Raw genomic sequence first — 24,427 nt, 5'->3', positions numbered from 1 at the left:
GAAAAACTTGCACTACTACGATCGACGAAGCGAATGAGTGCGTTTTTGGTAAGACACTGCTCCTGTGGCGCTACAGTAGTACTACAAGAGAGCATTCCGACGAGACACCTGCTACTATAGCGCTACCTGAGTACATATTTTAAGAGTTAAGTTTATCTTCAGATTCTTCGTAGCCAATGAAATTATCCGTACAACATCTTATGGCTTCTGCACACAGGACGCGGTAATGCTTGCCGCGCGGCAAAAGTCCGCGCGACAGCCAATCAATATGTTGTTTTTCCATAAGAGCTAGAAGGTTATTTTGGAAAGCAGCATATTGATTGGCTGTCGCGCGGACTTCTGCCGCGCGGCAAGCATTACCGCGTCCTGTGTGCAGAAGCCATAAGATGTTGTACGGATAATTTCATTGGCTACGAAGAATCTGAAGATAAACTTAACTCTTAAAATATGTACTCAGGTAGCGCTATAGTAGCAGGTGTCTCGTCGGAATGCTCTCTTGTAGTACTACTGTAGCGCCACAGGAGCAGTGTCTTACCAAAAACGCACTCATTCGCTTCGTCGATCGTAGTAGTGCAAGTTTTTCGTCGTGCTTGTCAAAAAAATACGGCAGTGTCGCGTTTCTGCGATCGTCGCGTGTGAAATGCATTAGTCGCTTCCGCAGACTTCGTTCGTCGTATCTCGACCAGGTGAGATTGCAATTACAACCCCCTTTCGTCCGTCGTATGCGAGCGCTCGCGAATTTTAAGGTTAGCCACTCGTCAACTTCGTCGTTTTTTCTCACCTTCCATGACGTTTGGTCGTTTACCTAGATTATCCACGCTGCTCATGTTGTCGTTCCGGATAACAACGTCGTTGAAAAATGCTTCGTTTCGATAATGTCACGCGAGTACTCGCGAGTATTCGTAAAAAAATTACCCGCGTGATTTTTGCGACGGACAAGCGCACATAGCGAATCCGTAAGGGCTAACGAGAATAGATTTTGCGAAATTATGCCCGGCATTCATAGTCGAGTTTTATACTTAAGACCCTCTTAAATTCACTTTCAGGCACTTTGTAAGCTATAAAATAATCCGTATAATTATCTAAAAACTAACTTAATAATCATCTAAAGATGAACTTAAGATAGTCTACTGCAATTCTAAACAAAATCGTAAAGCTCGTAACTTGGTCTCATAAGACTCGTAAGAACTTACGAGTAGACGATTGATATTGATGTAAGATACGACTTTACGATTTACTCATATATTTGCTTAGAATTAAATATAAGATTCGTCTATGAATATTGGCCTAGAAGTTTCAGACCGGTCAGTTTTGAAATTCTGCAAATAGCTCGATATACCTGTGTGTATTCACTTGATTCAATTTTACTTTAATCTGACTTTGATGCAATTAAATGTCTAATGCATTAAGTCTGTTCTTCCTCAAGGAACTTCCTTAAGCTAATGCACACTAGTGCAATAAGTTAGAGTGAGACAAATATATTTTGTTTCACTCTAACTTATTGCACTAATTTACACCAGTTCAGGCAGTTTAGTTAAAAGGAGCAGACCTAATGTATCATCATGCATACATACTATTATCTATGCTCTTTACTAACTATGCTATTATTATTGCAGGCTGTGTGACAGTGAATACATAGAGCATGACAGAACCAAAGCCATCAGGATTAAGGCCACCGTCAAAGATTGGCAGGCCATGCTCCACCATGCCGCCCAGACCAGCGATCCCACCTTCTTCACCTAGACCATCGTCCAGTGAGTCTTTTGCAACATGTCCCATTTCCTTTCATGTATTTTTTGCATGTATGTTGTATTTTTACATCTTCTGGTAGTGTTCTGCCTGATTTGTATATTCTTACTAAAGAGGCACCATATTTGATAGTGCCATAGAGAATAGGTGCAAATATTGGTAAAGAGGTATAACATATTTAATAGTGCCATAAACAATAAGCAATAGACAATAGGCAACAGACACAAATATTGGATATTACTGTAAAAAAGTACTATAGAAGAAAAAGAACGTCCAGCATCCGTTTATTGGCTTCTCGTTATGAGAGGAATGTAAGGGACCTTTTTGTGACCGAGCTTTTTAATTGCATTAATAAAGAGGTATAACACATTTAATAGTATCATAAACAATAAGCAATAGGCAACAGGCACAAATATTAGATATTACTGTAAAAAGGTATTACAGAAGAAAAAGAACATCCAGCGTCTGTTTATTGGCTTCTCGTTATGAGAGAAATGTAAGGGACCTTTTTGTGACCGAGCTTTTTAATTGCATTAATAAAGAGGTATAACACATTTAATAGTGCCATAAACAATAAGCAATAGGCAACAGGCACAAATATTAGATATTACTGTAAAAAGGTACCACAGAAGAAAAAAAACGTCCAGCGTCCGTTTATTGGCTTCTCGTTATGAGAGAAATGTAAGGGACCTTTTTGCGACCGAGCTTTTTACATTACCCGCGTCCCCTCTCTTCTTACCGCGGAGACACGGAGACGTGTCATTAATTCGTCTCGCACACGGCGTTATACGCACACAAGAGGGCAGCGTGCACGCCCACGAGCGCGTCGCGAGCGATCGTGAACGAGAGTGCTCTTTTGCGCGCGAGTCGTTCGCGAGTCGTTCCCCGAACGTTCGCGACGACGCATCGGCCGCCAGAAACCGGGTAAATATCTCTCCTTATCTTAGATTGGGGCAAAGAGCCCGTCGCTTTCACCGTTGTCTTCCAAGGGTAAACCGTCCAGAACGCGTTCCGCAAACATTTGCAAAAGAACTTGGGAAATTTAGAGCGAGGATCAAACGATTTTTTATTCACTGTAATCTACAATTATCTATAATTGACTGGACTCGCACAATTAATTAAGAATGCGCCGCGCATCTCAACGATAAATCGAGATGAAAGTAGCTCGGACTAAATTGCGTTCCAAAACGTCCTTTCTGACAAGAATTTCACTGGAAATCTACAGTTTACTCTATATATACCATGGTAGAATTTTTTTCAAGAAGGACGTTTTGTAACAATCTGAGAATATTGTCACATAGAATAATTAATTAAGACAAAGGTACCAATGCCTGAACATTAATAACACTGACACCTAACTCTGAACTCTTTATATCGTTTTGTTCTTTATATATAAATATCTAAACACACTTTCAATACATATTTAAACACTTTCAATACAGAAAAAACATGTATACATATATTCTACGTTGAAAGTTTAAATATTTGTATTTAGTGAAGAGAAATCAAAGAGCAGTAAGAATATCCAGAGTAACCTAAGTATCAGTGTTATTGGTGCCTAGACTCTATCTTGATTCGAAATTAAAAAGAAAGCAGAAGAAATTCGAGGAATCGCCATATCCACAAATTATAGATAATATCCAATTATGTTTTTTTTTCTAAATGCTCCGTTGACTTCATCAACATCTCTTTCATTTCGTTTTCTTCTCCCTTGTTACTTCCCCATACTCTTGTTATTGTTTTTTTCCCCAGTCCGCGGTATTCACGATATCGCATTTACGACTTTATATCACTTTGAGCGCAAAAAGGGCGGGCGAGCTAAAAATAAAACGCAACGTTATCTCGCGGATCTCAATGCATCCTTATGGCGGTCGCGTACAAAGCACGTCCAGGGCATGTATCTTGCCTTATTGGTGCGATGCCATTGCATCGCCTTCCTTGTCCGTGCACAATCGTGTGCGGTGTACGCTCCTCGGCTGACGCATTGCGATTATGCAAGCCGCTGTTTACCTTGCGCCCGCGATTTCATCCGATTTCTCTCTCTCCTCGTGAACTTTTCTCATTCCCTTTATTTTCTTCTCATATATAATCGTCTCCTCGGAGCAATCGAGCGTTCGATCATCTCACAATACGATTGGAAAGACGCAAGCCACTGTGATTCACCCTTCTGGATACGCGACTAATCGTTCGAAATTACCTGCAACTTTCTCTGTCTCTCTCTCTTTCTCTCCCTGTCTCACCCTGTGTCTCCCTGTTTCTCCCTGTTTCTCCCTGTTTCTCCCTGTCGTGCGTAATCACGCGTATTCTCAGTCGTAGAGTTTAACTATGATTACCTGACTCTTTGTTGTTCGTCAACGTCGCAAATGTTATCAAAAGATAAAAAGTTGTCAGCGGCGCCTTGCACTGACGTAATCGGCATGGTGTTTTGTAACTGTGACACCATCGGCTAAATATGGAGAGATAAGCGGCTTTCTGAACGGTGAACAACGAGTTATGCTCATTTCGGGCGACTTCGCGCGCTTTATACGAAGTGTCCACCGGAGCCGGTTTTAAGGTCACCCATTCGATTTTTTATACACCGACGTGCGTAGAACGACAGAGAGGAAGGGAAGAGGAGAGAATGACAGAGAACCTGTTATTAATTCCCGGTAAATATTAAAACAGCAAGCGGTGAAAGATATCGCAGTGGCACGTGGAGCGACACGACGTCGTTCGTTCACTCTCGGGATTATTCTCCGGCCGTTTTAAATGGGCCTCAAACGAAGCCACTTTCGTGAAGAGTCGAACGTATCGCCAATTAGCGCGAAATAATGATTAGCGACGAGACGGAGAGACGTTCGTGGTCACGTTCGAGATTACGTCATAATCTCGTTACATCGCGAGACGAGAATTGCAGGTCGGCCGACGATGATGACGCGCCTCTCTATAGTTACACTATTAACCTTGTTTACGTGCGAGATATCCACAGTCGAAGGAACGAAGTGCCCGTATTCGATGACCACTTCTGCGGATTATATTACCGTATCGAGTGTGGTCAGAGCACTTGACACCCCGTTAACGCACGGAAAAAAAGAATTTGCAGCAAACTAATTTGCTACGTATAGACAGTTAAACATAATTCGCTACGTTAGCTATTTTTTCTTTGCTGCAGGCCTATTTCCTTGCTATGATAACAAGAAAATCTGCTCCTATAGCAAGAAAAGTGGCTAACACAGCAAATTTGCTACAGATGGACAATTAACCCTTAATGTCGTGGGTCCACCGGGCCCTCACAAAATCTTTAAATGCGCATATATAGAGCTGTATACGCTGCAGCTCCCCGTTTATTTTAAAAATTATTTTCAGTTACTATTGTTGATTTTGATTAGAAATAAGTAAATATATGTTCAAACATTTAAAATGAAAACTAAAAACCTATAAAACACTACGAATTTTTATTTTATTAGCCTTTGAACTGATTAGGGTTCACTGGATCCACGACGTTAGATGCGTTACAGTTTTTCACGACATAAGTTAAGGGTTAAACATAATTTATTGCTTTAGCTACTTTTTTCTTGCAGATTTTCTTGTTATCACAGCAAGGAAATTGATTCCTGCAGCAAAGAAAAAGTGTCTAACACAGCAAATTATGTTTAGTTGTCCATATGTAGCAAATCTTTTTTTTCCGTGCGCGAATCCAGACCTCAGCCGGATGAAGAATAAGAAATATTTGAAATGTCACTGATTCGGGAGATGAAGCATCGATATCAGATAAAAGTATTATCATTACACGTGTATCCGACGCGCATAATTAACGGGCAGCCGCGCGAATCGCGGCGTCACGATTGTTCGCGCCGACGTTCGTCGGGAGACACGTTGATCGCGGCTTAACACGCTCGAATTAAAAAGCACAGTGTGTTCTGTCATCGGAAATCATTCGACGCATACATTACGCGTCGCGCGCGGCCCGCAATCGCGGATCGTCATCGCGTTTCGCACGGATTTGCGCAGCGGCGAAAATCACGCGGAATGTCGCCAAACGAACGAGTCTCGTTTCGACACGCATACACGCAAAAAAGAACTAGCTTCCAGAGCTGAAAAATAGCTGTGGCAGATAAGATGTGTCACTGAAATAGGGACAGCTAATGTCGATACTACCGAAGCTAAATTTATTCGCTATTAAACTTAGGCGCTACAGCGAGGAATATTAGCTGCTAGAAATAAATGACTGTGACAAATGATTGTAGCTGTACGGCAAACTTTTTTAATATGTGCATACGATAAGAAATTTAGGAATAACTGCCATTTTCTTAGCTACTTGAAATAATGTGCATTTTTAATGTCACCTATATATTTGTATTTCATAGCGAATGCATCTTCTTAACAGTGACAGCTAAACGATTAGCCTTTTGATTAAGTTTGAATCAGCTACCGCGGTTTAGCTGATATTACTAAATCATTTTTTTGCATGTATATCCCTCGGTGAAGTTTCGCAATTAATGTTTCCCTCGACTCCCGTGACATGCTTGGTCGGAATTCAGAAAAAATGTTTCTTAGATATATATTTTCTCTAATAATTTTTATTTTATTTTCTGTTATTGCACTAAAAAAAATATTAAAAAATTTCTATACGGAAAAAAGATATGGACAACTAAATATAATTTGCTGTTAGCCACTTTTTCTTTGCTGCAGGAACCAATTTCTTTGCTAAGATAACAAGAAAATCTGCAACAAAAAAGTAGCTAAAGCAGTAAATTATGTTTAGTTGTCCATTTAACAAATTTGCTGCGTTAGCCACTTGTCTTGCTGTACGAGCACATTTTCTTGTTATCATAGCAAAGAAATGGATTCCTGCAGCAAAGAAAAAGTAGCTAATTAGAACAAATTACAGCGAATTATGTTTAATTGCCCATATATAGCAAATTAGTTTGCTGCTGCAGCAAATCCTTTTAAAATTTACTTTTTTCAGATAAAGTTTATTTTTGCGAAATAATATTTATTTCTTTGTAAAAAATTAATTCTCATTCCACACGCGCAAATAAATTTTCAAATATTCTTTTTTCCGTATACTATTGTTATCGCATTACGCGCAACTATTCCGTGATCGTGGGAAGCCGCGAGGTTGCGATCGGTTGATTTGTCGGCCGCCTGGTCGCTTGTTATTAAAAGCGATCGCGTCGCGCGCATAAAACGGAGGCGCATTAGTGCAGATCGCGTCGCGTGATAAAGTCGGCCACGGAGACGCGCTCGTACAATGTGCCGCTCGCGTTTGCGGCCGCGTAATCGCGATTTCATCTCCGCGAACAGAAATTCCGACCCACGCGACCGACCTACTGCGATCGCCGCCACCGCCGCCTCCTCCTACTCGCATTCCCATAAATAATTAATTAAGTCGCAAATCGCAGTACTCCCGAACACGTGCGACTCCTTTTGCGGAGTTTTTTCGCGAAAACACCCGACGACGTGGGACAGCAATCGATGACAAACCGTGTCTCTCCTCTTTTCTTTTTCCTTCTAATTTGTTTTCTACGTTGCTCGTTGCCTGCGCCGACGCGCTCATTAGCGCAATTAAGCTTCGAAGGAGCCACGATCGTCCGTCCGTCCGCCTCTCGCATGATTGAGCTAGAAATCGCTCGGATCTTATCGGCGTCATCTGAACACACCCTCTGACGCCATTAATGACTCGTTTACATAACTCCCTGTCTTGAGCCGATTGTGATCGACTTCCGATGGCGATTATCGCAACGGCAATTACAGAACCAAGCCCCGATCCGTTTCACGCCAAACGCCGGCTCTCTCGCTCGCGTCTCTCTTAACGGCCCTGTAATAATTGCTCATTCACTTGGTTATAATCAACTTCGCGCTCTCCCGACGACGACACTTACATTCGCGAATTCATTATCAGCACTGCACAGAAATGCGCATTTGCAACAGAAATACGCGAGATGACGCACAGATCGTCACGCTGCAAGTTGAATTGGCAAGGATTCTCGGGAGCCGAGTTGTGAAAATATTAATTAAATATTTATTAAATTTCTCTCAATTAAATATTAATTAAACTTCTCTCAATTTAATAATTGATGAGAACAAGTATGTTCCAACTCAACTAATTAAGACGATTAATTCAAGCAAAATCAACTGAAGAATGTTTCATCGACGATTGATCTCAACGAATTTCAATGAAAGACCGTTCAAATTGTCAATTAAATGGTCATTGAATTGACCTATGTTAATCGATTGAGCACGATAATTAATTAAAAAGATGATTACTTGCAATCCTGCTCTCGGGTTGCGAAATGTCGTAAACGATGGCCCCTCGAGCACGGCGAGCAATACGTATCTCGCGAGGAAGCATGCTCGGATTTGTCCCGTTGGTTTGTTTGTATGTTCTCGCTATGATTTGCATTATTTTGCATGACAACGGCAGATCAGATGGAGCCTCTCTGGGAATCGCACGGCCGTCAAGTAAACGAGGCTGGTTTGCGAAGAGGATCAGGTAAGCGTGGCATTTAATAGTCGTTACTCGAAACTCCTCTCGAGTGAGATACTCAGATTTGAGTTCGGAGTCAAACGAAAGTTCCCCAGTTGAATCGCGACCGCAGATATAATGTATTATATAATTCAACTGAAAAATTTTGATCTAACTCTGAATAAAAATCCGAGTATCTCACATGAGACTAGTTCCAAGTGACAATTATTGACAATTGGATCCCGTAACTGAAACTCTTGGAACAACGAGTTGAGCATGATATTGTATGATACAAATGTCATGTATAATACAAATGTCGACAAGTGCCTCTCTGCTTCTGTCGCGAGCGTCGCGCGCGGTTGTTGTCGTCTATCTTAAGGGAGCGCTTTCACTTCGCGTTGGATCATAATATTGTAGTGTGTAGCAGTACGTGTGTAGTGTGTAGTAACGTATAATGTGTAATGTGGCAGTGGTACATGGTAGTAGCGACGTGTAACGACACCGAACATAACGTGCTCGCGAATAGATACGCGGTGTGTATGTATGTGTGTATGTCGGGACAGTATATTCTCGCGTGATTAATATATAATCGCGCCGTTTATCTCGAAAATAATTCGCTCCGTTTCCGCGACGAGCTCGCCCCGAACCGGGCGATATCGGTCGTCGATGGCTCGACCACGTCTCACGGTGAATCCTGTTCGATCCCGCGCAGATACTAGCGTCGTACTGACCGAGGACACAGACAGCTTTAAGATAGGAGACCGGGTATGGGTCGGCGGCACGAAACCCGGCACGATCGCCTACATCGGCGAAACCAAGTTCGCACCTGGCGACTGGGCAGGAGTCGTCCTGGACGAGCCCATCGGTAAGGAACCCACCCGGGAACCGTCCCGACGATCTTGACCGATCTGACAAGGAGCCTCTTATCTTGGTTTGTACAACAAGTTAATACAAATCTTCGAAATCAGTAAAGATTGATAGCATTGAAAATTAAAGAAGAAATCAAAAACATATCAAGTCACAGGTTTCAAGAAATTTGAAATATTTTTGGGACCATACATTCTTGTTTTTGTTATTTATATCTTTTTATTTATAAATATGAAATATATATAATATATACATATATATTTTTTTTCAAATGCAATTAGATGATCATTTATGTCCGACTCGGCCCCAACTAATAGATCTTCATATTTGGAAAGAAACGAAAACAAATAAATAAAAAAATATATAATATGTATGTTTTATATTTATAAATAGCAAAAATAAATAAAACGAAAATAAAGCGAAAGCAAAAAAAGTGTGGCAATTCCTTCATGCCTCTAAAAATAAAATTCTAAACTTTTTGGAACCTATGATCTTAGATTTTGCTTTCTTCTTTAATTTATTTTTAATGCTGTCAATGTTTACTGATTTCAAAGATTTTGACCTTAACTTGTTGCGCAAACCGAGATGGCCCCTTGTGAGGGAGGGAGTTCTGCGGCGACAGTACTCGGCAGAGCAGCCACAGCGTGGCCGAACAATAGTTCGGAGGAAGTGAATTAGGCACGAACTTGAACTTCAGGGAAGAACGATGGCTCGGTGGCTGGTAGTCGGTACTTCCAGTGTGAGCCGAAAAGAGGGATCTTCTCGAGGCTCACCAGACTCACGAGGACGCCGCTGAGCGACCAGCTCATCTCGCCGAGGACGCCGACCACGCCGCCCGACAGCACCCGTAGCCTCCTCAGCAAGTCCATGTCGCCGTCTCTGAGTAAGGATCGCTGCAAGAGATACTCGCCACGTCCGTAGATCTCTCAGTTTGCGCGCTGCACGCACGCCATTCGTCGTCCACGAGTTTTCATTTAGTTTTCTCGGCGTCCCCTTAACCCTTTCGCTCCTCTCTTCTTCTCTCGTTCCTCCCTTTCGCTGGTACATGACGACTCGGGAAATCCCCTTCAGATACAATCATCTCGACGACGTCGTCGTATCAAGAGCGACTTGATCGAGACGTTATGTTCTATTTGAAAAATTACAATTTTCTTTCATTTTTCATCGAGTCAGCCAATAATATGTGAGCTTTTGCGATACATTTGTCGGGAATCAAACGCTTCTTTCTCGATATTGCTCGACAGGGAAAGTGTTGATGAAAGGGTTAATGGTAACCGACCGTTGCTGTATGTATGTTAGATGCTTATCGAGCAGCGATAGCGATAATTTACTTCAATTATGGCATCGCGATAGCGCTTGGAGAACACGCTAGCCGCCCGCCGAAGTAGAGATCCACGCGACCCGATGCGAAAGGGCGACGAAGTAATTCAGTTTTCGGTCGGCATGCAGCACGTGAGAGTAATTCCGTTTTCCGGCGGAATTCCGAGATGAAGCTGCGGCGTAGCTCGGTGTGTGCCGAGGTAGTGAACTAATTCCACGGGTAATTAACGGGTTTCGTTAATAAGAAAGAATAAACGTCGAGAATAAATATACGTACTCACGCACAAAGATAGATACATCGAGTAAATATATTGTCTAGAGACTCGCGAAGAACGCGAGTCACTTCGCGGTAGCGCAGGTGGGCGAATGACACCACCAGATGTAGTAGAAACGCCCGAGAAGTAACGTAGCTTCGTCGTCGCGTGGAGCACAGATAGAGAGAGAAAGAGAAAGATAGTTCCGATGCTCTGAGCGAGTAGCTCCGCATGCTCTCGGCTTTTCGTATCGAACCGTCATACTGATCGTGCTGTCCGCGCTGAAAACTGTGAACGCAGACGCATCCACGACTAGCCTGTCATCGACGGTGTCGCAGAGGACTGACCTGAAGATAGGCGACCGGGTGATAGTCTCGTCAAGCCAGGGCAGCAAAACCGGCGTGCTCAGGTACCTGGGCACCACGGAATTCGCCCCGGGCGAATGGTGCGGCGTGGAGTTGGACGAGCCGGTCGGCAAGAACGACGGCTCCGTCAACGACAAAAGGTGTGCATCCCCCCGCGTGGCCCTTCTGCCTCGAAAGCTCGTCCCGCGCTTCCCTGTCAAACACCCGCGATGATCGTTTAATGCAATCGCGCGCTTCCAGAAGCAACTATAATATTCAGTTAGATCGGTCTCAGCGTGGTACCCAATCGAATGAATACTTCTTCTTTGGATATTCTTCTCTCAGTGTAAAGATCGTTCGAGGAGAGACCTTGTTTCTTCTTCAGCGACAACGCTCGTTCCAAGGGAGCCATATCAGGGTGACCATCAGTTCGCGAAATTAGATCTGCGAGTCGAGCAGATTTCGCGTCTCCCTCGTAGCTCGCGTGCAGGGCGACGCCTAGACGTTTCAAGAATTCGCCCTGCCTCGGCTCAGCCGCGGCTCGATAAACGCCCCGAGCGGTCGGGATGCGTCGCGACATAGCTTGCATGACTGGCCCCTCGCAATTCGCAATCCCGGCGGGAATTCGCGTCCCCGCGAGGACGAGCGCGCGCGGCCGAGAGAGGCGTCGCGGAACTAACCCACCCGTTGATCCAGATACTTCGAGTGCTCGCCCAAGTACGGCCTGTTCGCGCCCGTGCACAAGGTCAGCAGGTCGCCGTCCAACAAGCGGCAGTCCATGTGCGTGGTGCACAAGCCGACCGGCGCCGCCCTCAACGCCAATCTGAAGAGGAGCGGCTCGCGCGAGTCGCTCGCCTCCCTCACGTCGAGCGTCGCCAGCAACATCGCCGTGAGGACGACCGCCAGCAGCACCGCGAGCGGTACCACCTCGAGGGTAAGGTTCACCATGCCGGAGTGAGGCAGAGGACGTCCGTCTTTCGCTCGCCACCCTCCCCCAATCTACCCAATCTACCCTCTGTCCTCGCGTTTGCTAGTTGTTATCTTGTGTTAGCTGTGTGTAGACCTTGTTGTTGTTGTTCTCCTCTTCGTGGAAGTTGGTGCTGGCGACCCGTTGACCCTCGAGGTCTCCTCACTGCGCGAGGATCGTCGCGACGGAGACCCGATCTCGCTCGATTTTTCTCCCCGAGAAGCGGGAACCAGAAGGGATATTTCACGTGTGCATGTCTCGCGCATGTCTCTGAGGTGACTGCGTGAGTCGTGAACTCGATATCCCTTCTCGCTGGCGACTTCGTGTTCTTCTCTTCTCGCTCGTCTCCCTCGAGGGTCAACGTCGCCGTGAATTAACAGTAATCGCCCGCAGCTTCCCTTAGGCAGCCCGTTCCGTTCCGTCCAATTAGCGAGGTAAACATTGTAATAACTTCGTTTGAATTGCGCGATTGCGTTGTCGGATCACTCTGCGCGTGATCACGCGCCTGACGATTAGCGCTGTGCTGGTCGCATCGTTTCTCCCTTTCTTTTCATGAAGGTTGCTGTTGCAAAGTCTCTGCATGATCCCTCACCCACTTTTCGTATGCCTCTTTTGATTTCTTTTTGTTTCATCCATTGCATCCGACATTCCAGAAGCCTGGCATGCGCACGCCGATACCTGCACGAGGTTCACTGCAGGTGAGACCGTAATAACAATAATAATAATAATAATAATATAATAATAATATCTGCCGAGATTGACTCGTTAACGCGGCCGATCAAGAAGCGATCGCCGATCGAAACAGACCCCTCCCCCGCCCCCGATTTCCCCTCTTCTCCTCCGCAGCCTCTTCACGTCTCGCCCGCGGTTGTCCTCGTGAAACATGAGAAGCATCCCGCCGTAGAACGTAGACGTAGATTGACTAAACGTGCTGATCGCGTGAACGTAGTGGCACGTTAATTAGTATGTGTAATCAGCGTGGCTCGTGCGAGAACGCGATCTCTCGCGATCGCCACTTGCGTTTTATTTATTTATTCGCTGCGTCATAATTTATTGTTCGCCGGAGCTTGTAATGTTGTTGTAGTATATATATATATATATATATATATATATAGTGTCGACTTATGTGTATATAATGTTAATAAAATCCTAAGGTCCTTTCTTTCTCTCTTTCTCCTCGTGATCTCGTTTGTTAACGTAGCGTCTAGGTGGGTATTTTTTTCTGTGTCGGCATTTCTTGTCTTTTTATTTATTTATTTATTTATTTTTCACATATATATATTATATATAAATTAATGTACATATATATTTTATATATCATATATAAAATATATATATTTATTACATATATTGGATTATGTATAACAAGTAATTGCGGGCGAATTTTTTAGACGTAGCAAAATAATCGTATGTTTATGTCGTTATAATCTTACGAAACAATGTGAGGAATGGCAGAAAATCATAGAAAGGCATTGTTCCATAAAGTTATAAACGGCGCAAAAGTACAACTGTTCCGTGGCTTCTCTGAAAAACACTCGCAATTACGTGCTACGCAAGCCAATGTAATGATGAACGGACGAACAATCGGATGCAACGAGCTCGTGATGTCGGAGAATTACTTATTTGACGCATGCGCGCATGCAAAATGACAGATTTTGCCACAACGCAAATATAATTGTTCCTCCTGTGTTTCGCGAAATCGCGTGAGAATGATGTATCCCGCGTTTCTCGATGAGTTTACATCTCGAGGATCTCTCTTAGGCTTCTTTCCTCGAGGGCTAATTTGCATGCGTCGGCGGCGAAACGACGACCAACATCACCGAGCCGATCAATCAAACTATCGTCAGCTGGATAATAATGCGATGCGAAGTGTCGGCTGCGCGATTTGCGTTGCTAATCGCGCGTTGTTAGAACGATCCAGATATAACGTCGCCTCTGCGCGCCTTACGTATTCATCTCGCATCGATTAAAAGCTGGTCGACGACGCAATCGCTCGGCGGCGACTGAGCTGTTGCATAATGGAATTATTGCTCGCTGCGCGAGTAAACAATCGACCGGCGGACTCGATCTCGATCGGCTGCGCGGACGATGACGCTTTAATTTTCCGCCCCCTTCTGCAACCTGCGTTGATATCTCTAACTTTAATTCTAGTAACACATTTCACTGGCCCAATATTGGTTACATTGGCATACATTGGACCGATACAGCCAATATATAGCCAATATTGCTTATAAATAAAATGTGAATATTCATGTGATTGTCAATATTCAGAATTCTATATTGACTACAAAATGCAAAGTGTCTACAATATTGGGCCAATATTGGATATATTGGGGCCCAATTTGTAGCTAATATTGCCGCAATGAACTGTGCTACTAGGAAATACTCGAATGAGAGATTAACGAGCTCTTTAACGTTAATTTCGTAAAAAATTCATGCAACGAGAATCACTTTGCTCGCTCGATCTTTCGTCTGAGATCCCTCTCAGAAGCATCGTAAGCTCTCTCGTGATCTCGTGTTAGAACCTGGCTCGTGCTTTTAGGAGGTTTTGAAGGAGAAGCAACAGGAGATAGATTTCCTGCGGAAGGAGCGAGACCTGGAGCGCGAAAGGGTCACGAAAGCGGCGAATCAGGCTGATCAAGCAGAACAATCGGCATTGTCGATCAAGCAGGAATATGAAAAGGCAAGTGAACATCTCCGTCGTATCGCGAGTTCTCTTTTTCCAACAAGAACGAAAACTCGCGTTTGCGAATATTAAAGTGTTAACGTGAAAAGTGACAAGCGCCCTCTAGCTTGTCCTAAACTTTGGACTTTCAAACATCGTGAAATCACGCGCTTGCTAAAGCGACTTGCCGATTGAATTCCGTAACATTTTCTTCCGCCCTCGAGAATTCGAGAATTTTCCCTCTGTCCTGCTTCTTATTTTTCATTATTGATGTCCAGTATCGCGAGGAGATGCAGCAAACGATCAACGAAGCGGAGACCACCGTCACCAAGCTCCTCGGCGAAAAGAACGCGTTGGTGGTGCAGCTGGAGGAGGAGAAGCGGAAATGCGAGGACCTTCTGTTTCGTTTCGAAGAGGAGTCCGTGAATAAGGACGACATACAGGTACGTGTATCAACCGTGCCGCATTCGAGCGCGCAATCGCTTGCCAAAGACGATAAATGGCGATAAAAGTATAACACTCGGAAAGAATGCGAGCGGTAAGTACGTCTGTCTGCGAATTTGTGGAACCTGTCATTTCGGGGAAAAAACATCTCACAGGACGTGTGTCTTCCGGGTATACGCAATATCCAAATGTTCGATTTTAGTTATCTTATTCTGGTCTTTGCCCAGAAACACGCACCTAAGATTCTCAAGTTAAGCGTAAGTCTTCTAATCAAGATCTCGTGTGACACAATCGCTCGGCAAGTATCGTATCATGCTTTCGACGCGAAATTCGATTACACGCACGCGGGGAATAAAGGTGGCGGGTAATAAGTAAGTTGCAATCAGGGTTGCGAGTAAACAATCACTTTTTTAATTAATTATCGTATTTAATTGACGATTAATATTCCAGCCAGTTCAAGCCAGTTTAATTGACAATTGTTTTCAACAAATTCAATCGAAAACCGTTTGATTGACGATTGGTGTCAACGAACTCAATTAACCCTTTCAGGACGGGAGATAATTGCTCGGGGAGATAATTATAGGGAAGTACGTATTCTATAGGTTTTTGAGGTCGTTCAATCCGAATCTGAACTTAGATTTTTTTAATTCTGTGATCCAAGATGGCGGACCTAATGTGGCGGAAAAATTGATAAGTAATATAAATATCATTCAATTCCCGTGAAATTTGAACTATGAAACTTTTTAAAGATACTTTTTTTATTTAGAGAGTGAAATTCTACGGAAATTGAGTCATATTTACATAATTTGGCATCTTGAAAATCGCCATATTTGATCCGCCATTTTGAATTTTACATTTTTTACTTTTGGAAAGAGCACCTTAAAAAAACTCCTACATACCAATTTTTGTGAATATCGGATCGATAGTTTCTGAAATACATGCATGAAGATCGTAGAACATCAAAAGATGTCTCCCGTCCTGAAAAGGTTAAGAACCGTTCAATTGACGACTGATTAATTAAATTCTTGATTTAATATCTTTAATTAAATTTGCTAAGTTTTATTGAATGTTCTTTGATTCCGATCGCTCGAGTCGTCAATTGAACGGTCTTTAATTGAAAATTCGTTGAAATCAACCTGCAATTAACTATTCGATTGGCCATGCTTGAATCGATCATTAACTAGTTGAATTGAAACATATTTGTTCAAATCAATGATTTAATCGAGAAAAATTTAACCAGTGTTTTCACTACTCTGGTTGCAACATGCGCTTGGCTGTACATCTCGTTTCGACGATCTTTCGCAGAAAGCATCTTCGCGCGCGTGATTTCCCGGCAAATCGATGCTCTCGTAACGTCGGAGCTTGCACTCGGCGGGATTGCGTTCGATCTTCCGAATTCTAACGCTCATCGAGCCCTGCTCGAGTGAGATCGGGACGAAAGTGGAAATTTTTAGGGAGAGAGAGGAGAGCGCAGTTCAGTTCCCTCGGTTAATCTGGCCAACTTATCGTTTATTTTCAGAAAGAGCGATCTGAGCAATGTGTGAGTATCCGAAGGTTTGGGCCCGTGGAAGGATTGACGCAGTATTTCGGCACCGCTTGCCTAGTCATCACTCTAGCCATGTCGTTTTGTATTTCGTCGCAGTTCTATCAGAGAGCCGCCTGACGCGTACTAAAACGCGCGGCACGCTAACTTCGCTGTCCGCACTAACTTTGCCGGCCGCAAAGCCAACTAACGCTAAATTCCGTTGAATATTCGCTTTATCGAAATTCCCCGGGACGATCACGGCCTGTTAGTCGTCTCGGGCCGGGTAAACGTCGAGTATTTCTCAATTCCGATGTGTAGAAGTTTCGTTAAAGTTATTCAATTACGCGTTTTGGTTACTCTGCGACCTCAAGTTGCACACAGAATCACGTTTGAATTAACAATGTCTATTTGAAACGCTTTGCTCTTTATTGCGTAATGAAAAGAAGTATGCTTTGTATGTATTGTACACACACAAGGATATGTTGATATCATTGTGATACGCTCGTTTGTTGTTATTTATTTATTATTTATTTATTTATTTATATACGCATTGTATTCTCTTCGTCGATTCCTTTGTTTGAAATTATTCGTTTGTTTCTTTTTGAACTTGTTCGTTCCCACGCGATTATTATTCTCACATTATTTATTTGCTGTATGCGTTTATATCGTTTGTACACAGTCGAGCGTTGAAATTGAATAATATACTTGTTACAAATTGGGCACGCGTGTAACTTCCTTTCTTTTAATTCTCTTTTCTCTTATTCATTGTCCGATTGAACTTGTCCGTCTCGCACAAGTCGTACAATTCAAAGAATAATCGCGGGCTTCGCGGTATATCTCGTTGTGTGCTGCTTATCTCTTTAATGTACGGTTTCAAGTGTTAATACACCGTTGTCGTCGTGATTATTGAAAGTGTGTCGTTTTGATATTGCGAGACTTACGCTTGGATCGCTCGACGAGCTCGTTTAAGCAAGACGACCTTTGAGAGAGGCGTCATTTTAATTTTTTCTTAATGTTTAGTTGTACATTAACGCTTGAAACGGACATGCCGTACACGATCTCGTACCGACCCACCGACTAAACGGTTGCCCCCTTATCACTAGGTCATAAATACTGTAAATGAAAGCAGGATCAGGGAACTCGAGAAAGAACTCTCGGAGGAACGGGAACGCGACAATATCAAGCTCTTCGAAGCCGAAGAGGAGTTGGCTCGGCTTCGTAACGAGATCAGCAGCGTGACAAGCTCGCAGAACTCTCAGCTACAAGGTACCTGAACTAGATCTACCGCTAGAGCAGGCTGAGTAAGTTCTAGACGAGATGTAGTAGACTAGGCACAGTTTCCAAGTGGACTACCAAATTTACGAGTGGCGTAAATAGTATTTTTTCTAAAATTGCGATATCGAATTTCAATTATTTTGTAGTATTCAAAAGTACGGATGATAAATTTAAACGTTATTCTTTTTTTTACTTGCCTTCCCTTGAAAGCCAATCTTAACCAGGACGTGTTTTCAGATCTGCAGAGCCGCAATCAAAGCCTGGAAGAAATAAAAGGCAGTCTCGAGTTGGAACTGCAAGAGAAATCGAGCCTTATGGACGAGTGCGTGGGGCGCATCAAGGAATTGGAAGTCGTACTGAATGAAGCGCAACGAGAAACGACGACGCACAAAGAGTCTGGGGTTCGTCTAGGGAAAGAATTGGAAGCCGCCAGGCAAAGCTTGCAAGATAAGGAGACACTGTTGGGAAATATGAAACTTGAGTTCGAGAGGAACACAAGCTCGTTGAGCGAGGAGCTGCGAAAATCGAAGGAGACGATCGAGAGGATTGAACGAGAGAGCGTGAGTGAGAAGGACTCGTTGTTATCCGAGTACCGACGTACGATCGAGGAGAAAGATCGGTTGATAAAGGTAAAGACCGAGGAGCTGGAGAACGAGTCCAAGAGGCTGTTAGAGCAGCGGAACGCTCTGGAGGGCCTGAAGGCCGAGAACGTTAAGTGTATGCGTGAACTTTCAGAATCGTTCAATCAACAGCTGCACGCGAAGGACTCGAAAATCGAGGAGGTCTCGTCGCAACTTAACCAGAAAGCGTCCGAGACCGAGAGACTGTTGAGCGAATTGTCCGCGCAACGGGAGCTCTGTGAAAAGAAGGACGAAGAATTACTCAACGCTCTGCGAAAGTTGGAAGGTTCGTTTCATGGGAATAGAATTATGTGGAAAAATTGTAAAAAAAAAAAGAGGAAATTATTGTGTAATATTTCGAAAACTTTTATCTTGTATACGAGATTTTTATATCTGAAGTCTCGCGCGAAGAGACCGTGACAGAACTTTCACAGATTTTGTCATTGTGCAGAATTAAGCGCGAAGCTGAAACTAGCTGAGGAAAGTAACAACGCTCTTTTGAAACAGATCCAAGACTACAAGTCCAAGAGCGACGACAATGTTAGAATTATTCAGGAAAAACAGAAGCTGGTAAGCATTTTTTTTCCGCCTCTCCTTGCGCGCGCGGATGTAATATTCGCGATTTTATCTTCTTGTCTGCTGTCGTGACTTCAGGAGCAAGATCTGGCCAGCCTGGTTGCCTCGGAAGAGATGTCCACTGCACAGCTAAACAAATTGAGCGAGGAGCTGAAAGTTAAGGACAAAGAGCTCGTGGAACTGCGTAACGCTACTAAGGTGCAAATACAAGAGATAACTAAACGCTTCGAATCCCAGATTAACGACAAAGTCAAGTACATCGACGAGATAAATGCGGACGTTGCACAGAAGGCTCTGATGCTCGCCAAGCTGGAGAAAGATATCGCCGATCTGAAAGCGATTATCGCGAGCAAGGACGAAGAGATAAAGCATCTGCTCGAGAAGACGTCAGGTAAAACTCAAACGTGAATTATATTTTATAAGATTAATTGTGCGTTCATTCAGACCTAACGCGGTGCTCGTTGTGTTCATTAGAGTTACAAGACGTTCTCACGTTGTCCGAGCAAACGAAAACGAATTTGGAGAGCGAGCTTCGCGTGTTCGAATCCAATGCGCAAAGTCTGAATCAGCAGGTCGCGAGGGCGGAAGAGAAAATTTCGCAACTCTTGTCGCAGAAGGAAAAACTAGTCAGTACAAAAATTATTCAGCTTTCTAGCCCCTCAGATTCTGATTTTGACGTTACTCTCTCGTTACATTTTCACTTTCCATTCTCATCAGATGCAAAATAATAATTTAGAATATTTTTACCGGTACGTGGACAGGAGTCTGACATAGCCACTGCAATCAACAGTTCTGCCGACTCGTCGGAGCAGCTCTCCAAATATAACGAGGATCTGCGGCAGAGGGAGAAGGAGCTGGACGAAGCTCGCGAGAAGATCTTTCAAACGGAGAATACGTTGAAACTGACGCAAGGAAAACTATCGAACGCCGAGATAGAAGTAAATAAGGGCGCAGCGTTGGTGGAACAATTGCGCTCTGAAAAATTGAGTTTGGAGTTACAGATAAGTGATGCGAAGAAAGCGAACGCCGACTATGCCGAGAAGATTCGCGAGCTCGAGCGAAGGGAGAGTGAATTGTCGACAAAGGTTGGCGAAGGCGAATGCGTCAAGGAAAGTTTGGCGGAAAGGTCTCGCGAGGTCGCCAGCCTTTCGGAAAGGTTGACGCGCAGCGAAGAAGAAGTCACTGCTCTTCATGGTCAATGCAAAACCTTACAAAGATTTCACGAGGGAGAGGCATCCTCGCTGCAAACAGAAGTCGCCCGCTTGTCGATCGAATTATCGACGTGTCAGGATGAAATAAAGAATCTGCAGAAGCTGAAGAACAAGCTGGAGGCTGATCAAAGCGCCAGTCGATGGACGATCGAGGAACTGACGGAAAAATTAAACGTCGAGACTGAGAATATGATCAAATTAGAGGATTTAATTCGAAACAAGGACTCCATGCTCCAGGATGCGGAAAATAAACTGTTAGAATTGCAGGGGGTGAACGAAGCTTTAGCTACCGATAAGGAAGCATCCAATAAGAATTTAACCGCGTCATTAAACAGCGTGTCTAGAACGGTAGAGGAGTTTAAAAGTAAGTTAAAGAACGCCGAAGAGACGATTGAAGACAAGTCGAACGAGGCGTCGAGGGCGGGAGCGGAAGTAGAAAAATGTCACGCACAAATAGCCGAATTGAACGCTACACTTTCCTCCGTACGAGAGGAGCAAACGCGCAGCAATAACGAACTGAAGAATGCACAAGAAGCGATTACGCAGCAACGAAGCATGGTAGAAGAATTGACTAAAGCTAAGGCAACTTTAGAAAATTCTACGAAGTCTTTGGAGACGCAGCTGTCGAGTGTACAGGAGGAACTGCTGAAGAAGGACAAACTGCTGATGGAAACGGAAGTTAAAACGAGGGAATCTGACACTTCCAAAGCGGAAGAGATGTTGAAGCTACAGAACACATTGGAATCCGAGACAGCGGCGCGACGAAAGGAGATTGAAGAAATAGGCAAACGGAACAAGGAACTTGAAGAGAAGCTACGACGATCGCAAGATATTCTCGACAAGCAGACAGTCGACCGAAGTGAGAAGGATACCACTATCGGCGAACTGCGAGCGCAGGTGAAGACTCTAGAAGACGCACAGGTAGAGAGGGCGAAGGCAGAGCAGCAGTCGCGCAACGAAGAGATCAAGCAGAAACAGAACGAGTTGAGCGGCGCGAACAAGCGTATCAACGAGCTACAAAGTACAGTGTACGCCTTGGAGAAAAGACTGAGGGAGCAAGAGACTAAGTCAGCGGACCTGGCGAAAACCATGGAGTGTAACGAGCAGGAGGTAGGCAAGAACGTGCAAAACCTCATAGAAAAGCTGAACGTAGCCAAAGTGGAGGAGACGCGACTCTTAGACGAGTTAAGTCGGCTGTGAGTATATTTATATCTTGAGTATGCTGGATATAGAAATAGTGTCATCGAAAGAAATTAATGTATTAGTCATTTTTGTCGATTATATCTTTTTTATTCAAGACCCACGTACTTTACAGGGAAAAGGAAAATAAGCAAGTGACTGCAAAGTGGGTAGATGCGACAAATCAGTTGAAACTGACGCATGAAAATATGAAAAATACTTTTGACGTGAGTCTTTAATTTTTTTGAATTAATATGGAAACAACTATCTACCCTGCTATCTTTAATTTATTGTTTGATATTACTTTCATTGATTAACAGCAGTACATACAGTCATAAAGAACTGCACACACATACATATTTGTTATATATAATAAAGTAATTTGTGCATTCTAGGCAACAGGAGACATAAAACAATGTATCGGTACGTCATCCACAATTATCGCAAAAATAAAAACTGACAGCGATGGCGATTCAACATCGATTTATCTGTTTCAGTTACGAAAGACGTTGACGTTGCGAAACTACAGGAGGACAACGACACCGCTAAAAGTCAAATAGACTTTCTGAACTCCGTGATAGTAGATATGCAACGTAAGAATGAGACTCTACTATGTAAAATCGAGGTCCTCGAGATGGGAGTCCCCGCGAACGAAGCCGACGACTACAGCCGGTACGCGCTAAAACTTTATGTCTACGAAATATATACAGTTTCTCTCTCAAATTATAGCATAATAATTTGGAATTTGTGCTTGATAGAAGCACTTTGGACAAACGAATGGCGGTTCCTCGTATGTTCTGTGATATTTGCGATCAGTTCGATCTGCACGAAACAGAGGACTGTCCTCGACAAGCACAGGATTTCTCGGAGAGCACCGAGAAAGTGCCGAAATCATCGAAAAAGCAATCGGTGGAAAGACCGTACTGCGAAAACTGCGAAAGTAAGATCTATCGTCTGTATAATCGTTAAATTATATAAATCGGAAAGTAAAATATATTTAAGAGAAAATATAAGTTAGAATATATAAAGTTATCAAGTATTACAATTTAAGTCAAAATTAACATTTCTTTGGCGCTTTAATTTCTATTTAATTGTAATTAAATTTAAATTAAATAAGAGATTTAATTTTAGTCGCAATTAAATTTGATCAAGATGTTATTAGAGTCTTTTCTGTACTTATATGGTCTCAATTTCCATAATTATCTCTTCTTTCGAAGATTTTATCAATAATTCTCGCTAATATATTTCTTTTTTTTTATTGCAGTGTTTGGACACGACACGCGCGACTGCGACGACACCGAAACATTTTAACGTTACGTTACTCTCTGTAGACCCGTTCCATTGCTTGCCAAGTATCCCGTAGCGGTAAAGAGATCTGTTAGACTTTACAGAGTATATTTTTGTATGGCGAACTTTTCTCAATTGGATCCGAATAAGTCTTCCCGCATAGGACGGCTACATCAGTAACTTTCCGACACATTATAAAAATTTATGTTCCCTTCAAACGACGCAATTTCCACATTGGAATGTTTTTTTTTTTATTAAAATTTGGGAAATCTAATTATTATCGTATTATTCGTTCTCAATCGAGTTAGATCTCACTTCTTGACAGAACTTAATAATAATGATAATTATTTCCTGTTTAAAAATTCATTTGAAGGGAACATAATTTGTTTTCCAGCTTTAATACCCGTTTTGTAACATCGAGACAAATTATGTGTAACTTTGTATATACTAGGTACTCGAATTAACATGTTAACTCTATTTAATATTTATTTTCCGCGTTTTGTGCGGCTTTAAAGGGATAGTTCCTGTAGTGCCGACTGGCGAAAAGCGCAATTTACGACGCAAGATCCCGTGATTGATTGATTGATTGGCGCTTCTAACTCGAACTCGAATATATTCGGCTTTCCATTTTACAGTCTTCGTCTAATAGGCAAAGAAAAGAACTAGCAATGCATGCGTCTCAAACGTTTAGCGCTTAATGTCGACTTTTACGAATACAGTGACCTGCTATTGTCTTGCCTTTTCGCTACGAAACGTAGGATCGAGGTCGATATATTTTCTAAATCAATTGTATTGTTGTAATATGTGATGCCTAGGAATCACAAATAATGCTTTATAGATAAGAATAAACGAAGTCTTCAGCAGCAGCTACAAAGAAAAATGGAATCTTTCAACGATTCTACTTGAAGCAGCAAACTCTCCGACAAATGGCGTTATTGCCAAAAGGGAAACGTTCTGCGAGAAAAAATAAAGATTATATTAAAATTATATATTGATATATATATACTTTATTTATCACACGTATGTTATATAACACATTTCTGCAAATCACAAACAAATTAATAGCTTTTTAAAGTCTCGTAAATCTATAATAAAAAATAAGTGACTCATGTTCGCTCAGATCGCTTTTGGTATAATCAAAGAATTAATTTTTAAAGTTGGACCACTAAAAAAGACGTATTAAAATGGTACACCTAAGATTAGAAGTAAATTTTATTTATAAAATGTATTGTATGATATACGTGTGTAATCGCCGAGTACTTATCCGCTTGTTAACATAATTAAGAACAAAAACTTAAATCAAAACAGGTGTTGAAATAAAGATGTGTTGATCAGCTTCGAACTAAGACCATTCTTATAACTGAGATTCTGGGAATAATTTTTGGAGACAGAAAGAGAGCGAGAGAAAACGCACAAGGTATATAGATATATACAATACAATTTTTATATATATTATAATAAAATTTTGCGTCCTTGTTACACATATGTACTTTTCATCATAAGATACAATCCAACATCCATTTTTTTATCAAAATATTAAATATAATTTATAAACTACAATACAACTTGTAATTTAATTTTGAACATAGAATTTCAAATAATAACAATAGATTTTCTCTTATTCAAGGGTTAAATAAATTTATCCCGTTATCGTGTGCTTTCTCTTGACAAGTGTTTGATGAAAGATGCATTCTTC

The 24,427-nt window shown here is 42.5% G+C and overlaps 1 protein-coding gene across 7 annotated transcripts; it reads left to right on the top strand.

The window, feature by feature from the left end:
* The first annotated feature begins 520 nt into the window (after positions 1–520).
* Positions 521–24,069, top strand: LOC116850100 (restin homolog). Of its 7 annotated transcripts, XM_032827970.1 has the most exons (22): positions 521–686; positions 1,617–1,754; positions 8,156–8,224; positions 8,910–9,062; positions 9,762–9,947; positions 10,939–11,143; positions 11,679–11,916; positions 12,603–12,647; positions 14,492–14,632; positions 14,893–15,057; positions 16,578–16,598; positions 17,687–17,849; positions 18,096–18,764; positions 18,930–19,048; positions 19,133–19,445; positions 19,529–19,680; positions 19,816–21,461; positions 21,581–21,671; positions 21,840–21,867; positions 21,942–22,116; positions 22,203–22,384; positions 22,709–24,069. In XM_032827970.1, exons 2-22 carry the CDS (start codon positions 1,643–1,645, stop codon positions 22,753–22,755), a joined length of 4,920 nt encoding a protein of 1,639 aa, XP_032683861.1. In that variant the 5' UTR covers positions 521–686; positions 1,617–1,642; the 3' UTR covers positions 22,756–24,069. The 7 variants fall into 7 exon arrangements, with proteins under 7 accessions (XP_032683861.1, XP_032683864.1, XP_032683863.1 ...); XM_032827973.1 differs by lacking the exon at positions 8,156–8,224; XM_032827972.1 differs by lacking the exon at positions 12,603–12,647.
* The last annotated feature ends 358 nt before the right edge of the window (positions 24,070–24,427 follow it).

Source organism: Odontomachus brunneus, unplaced genomic scaffold, assembly GCF_010583005.1.
Source record: "Odontomachus brunneus isolate Ranch 3 - 2012 unplaced genomic scaffold, Obru_v1 Obru_scaffold_134, whole genome shotgun sequence".
Classification (NCBI taxonomy): Eukaryota; Metazoa; Arthropoda; class Insecta; order Hymenoptera; family Formicidae; genus Odontomachus; species Odontomachus brunneus.
This window is presented reverse-complemented; position numbering and strand designations above follow the sequence as displayed.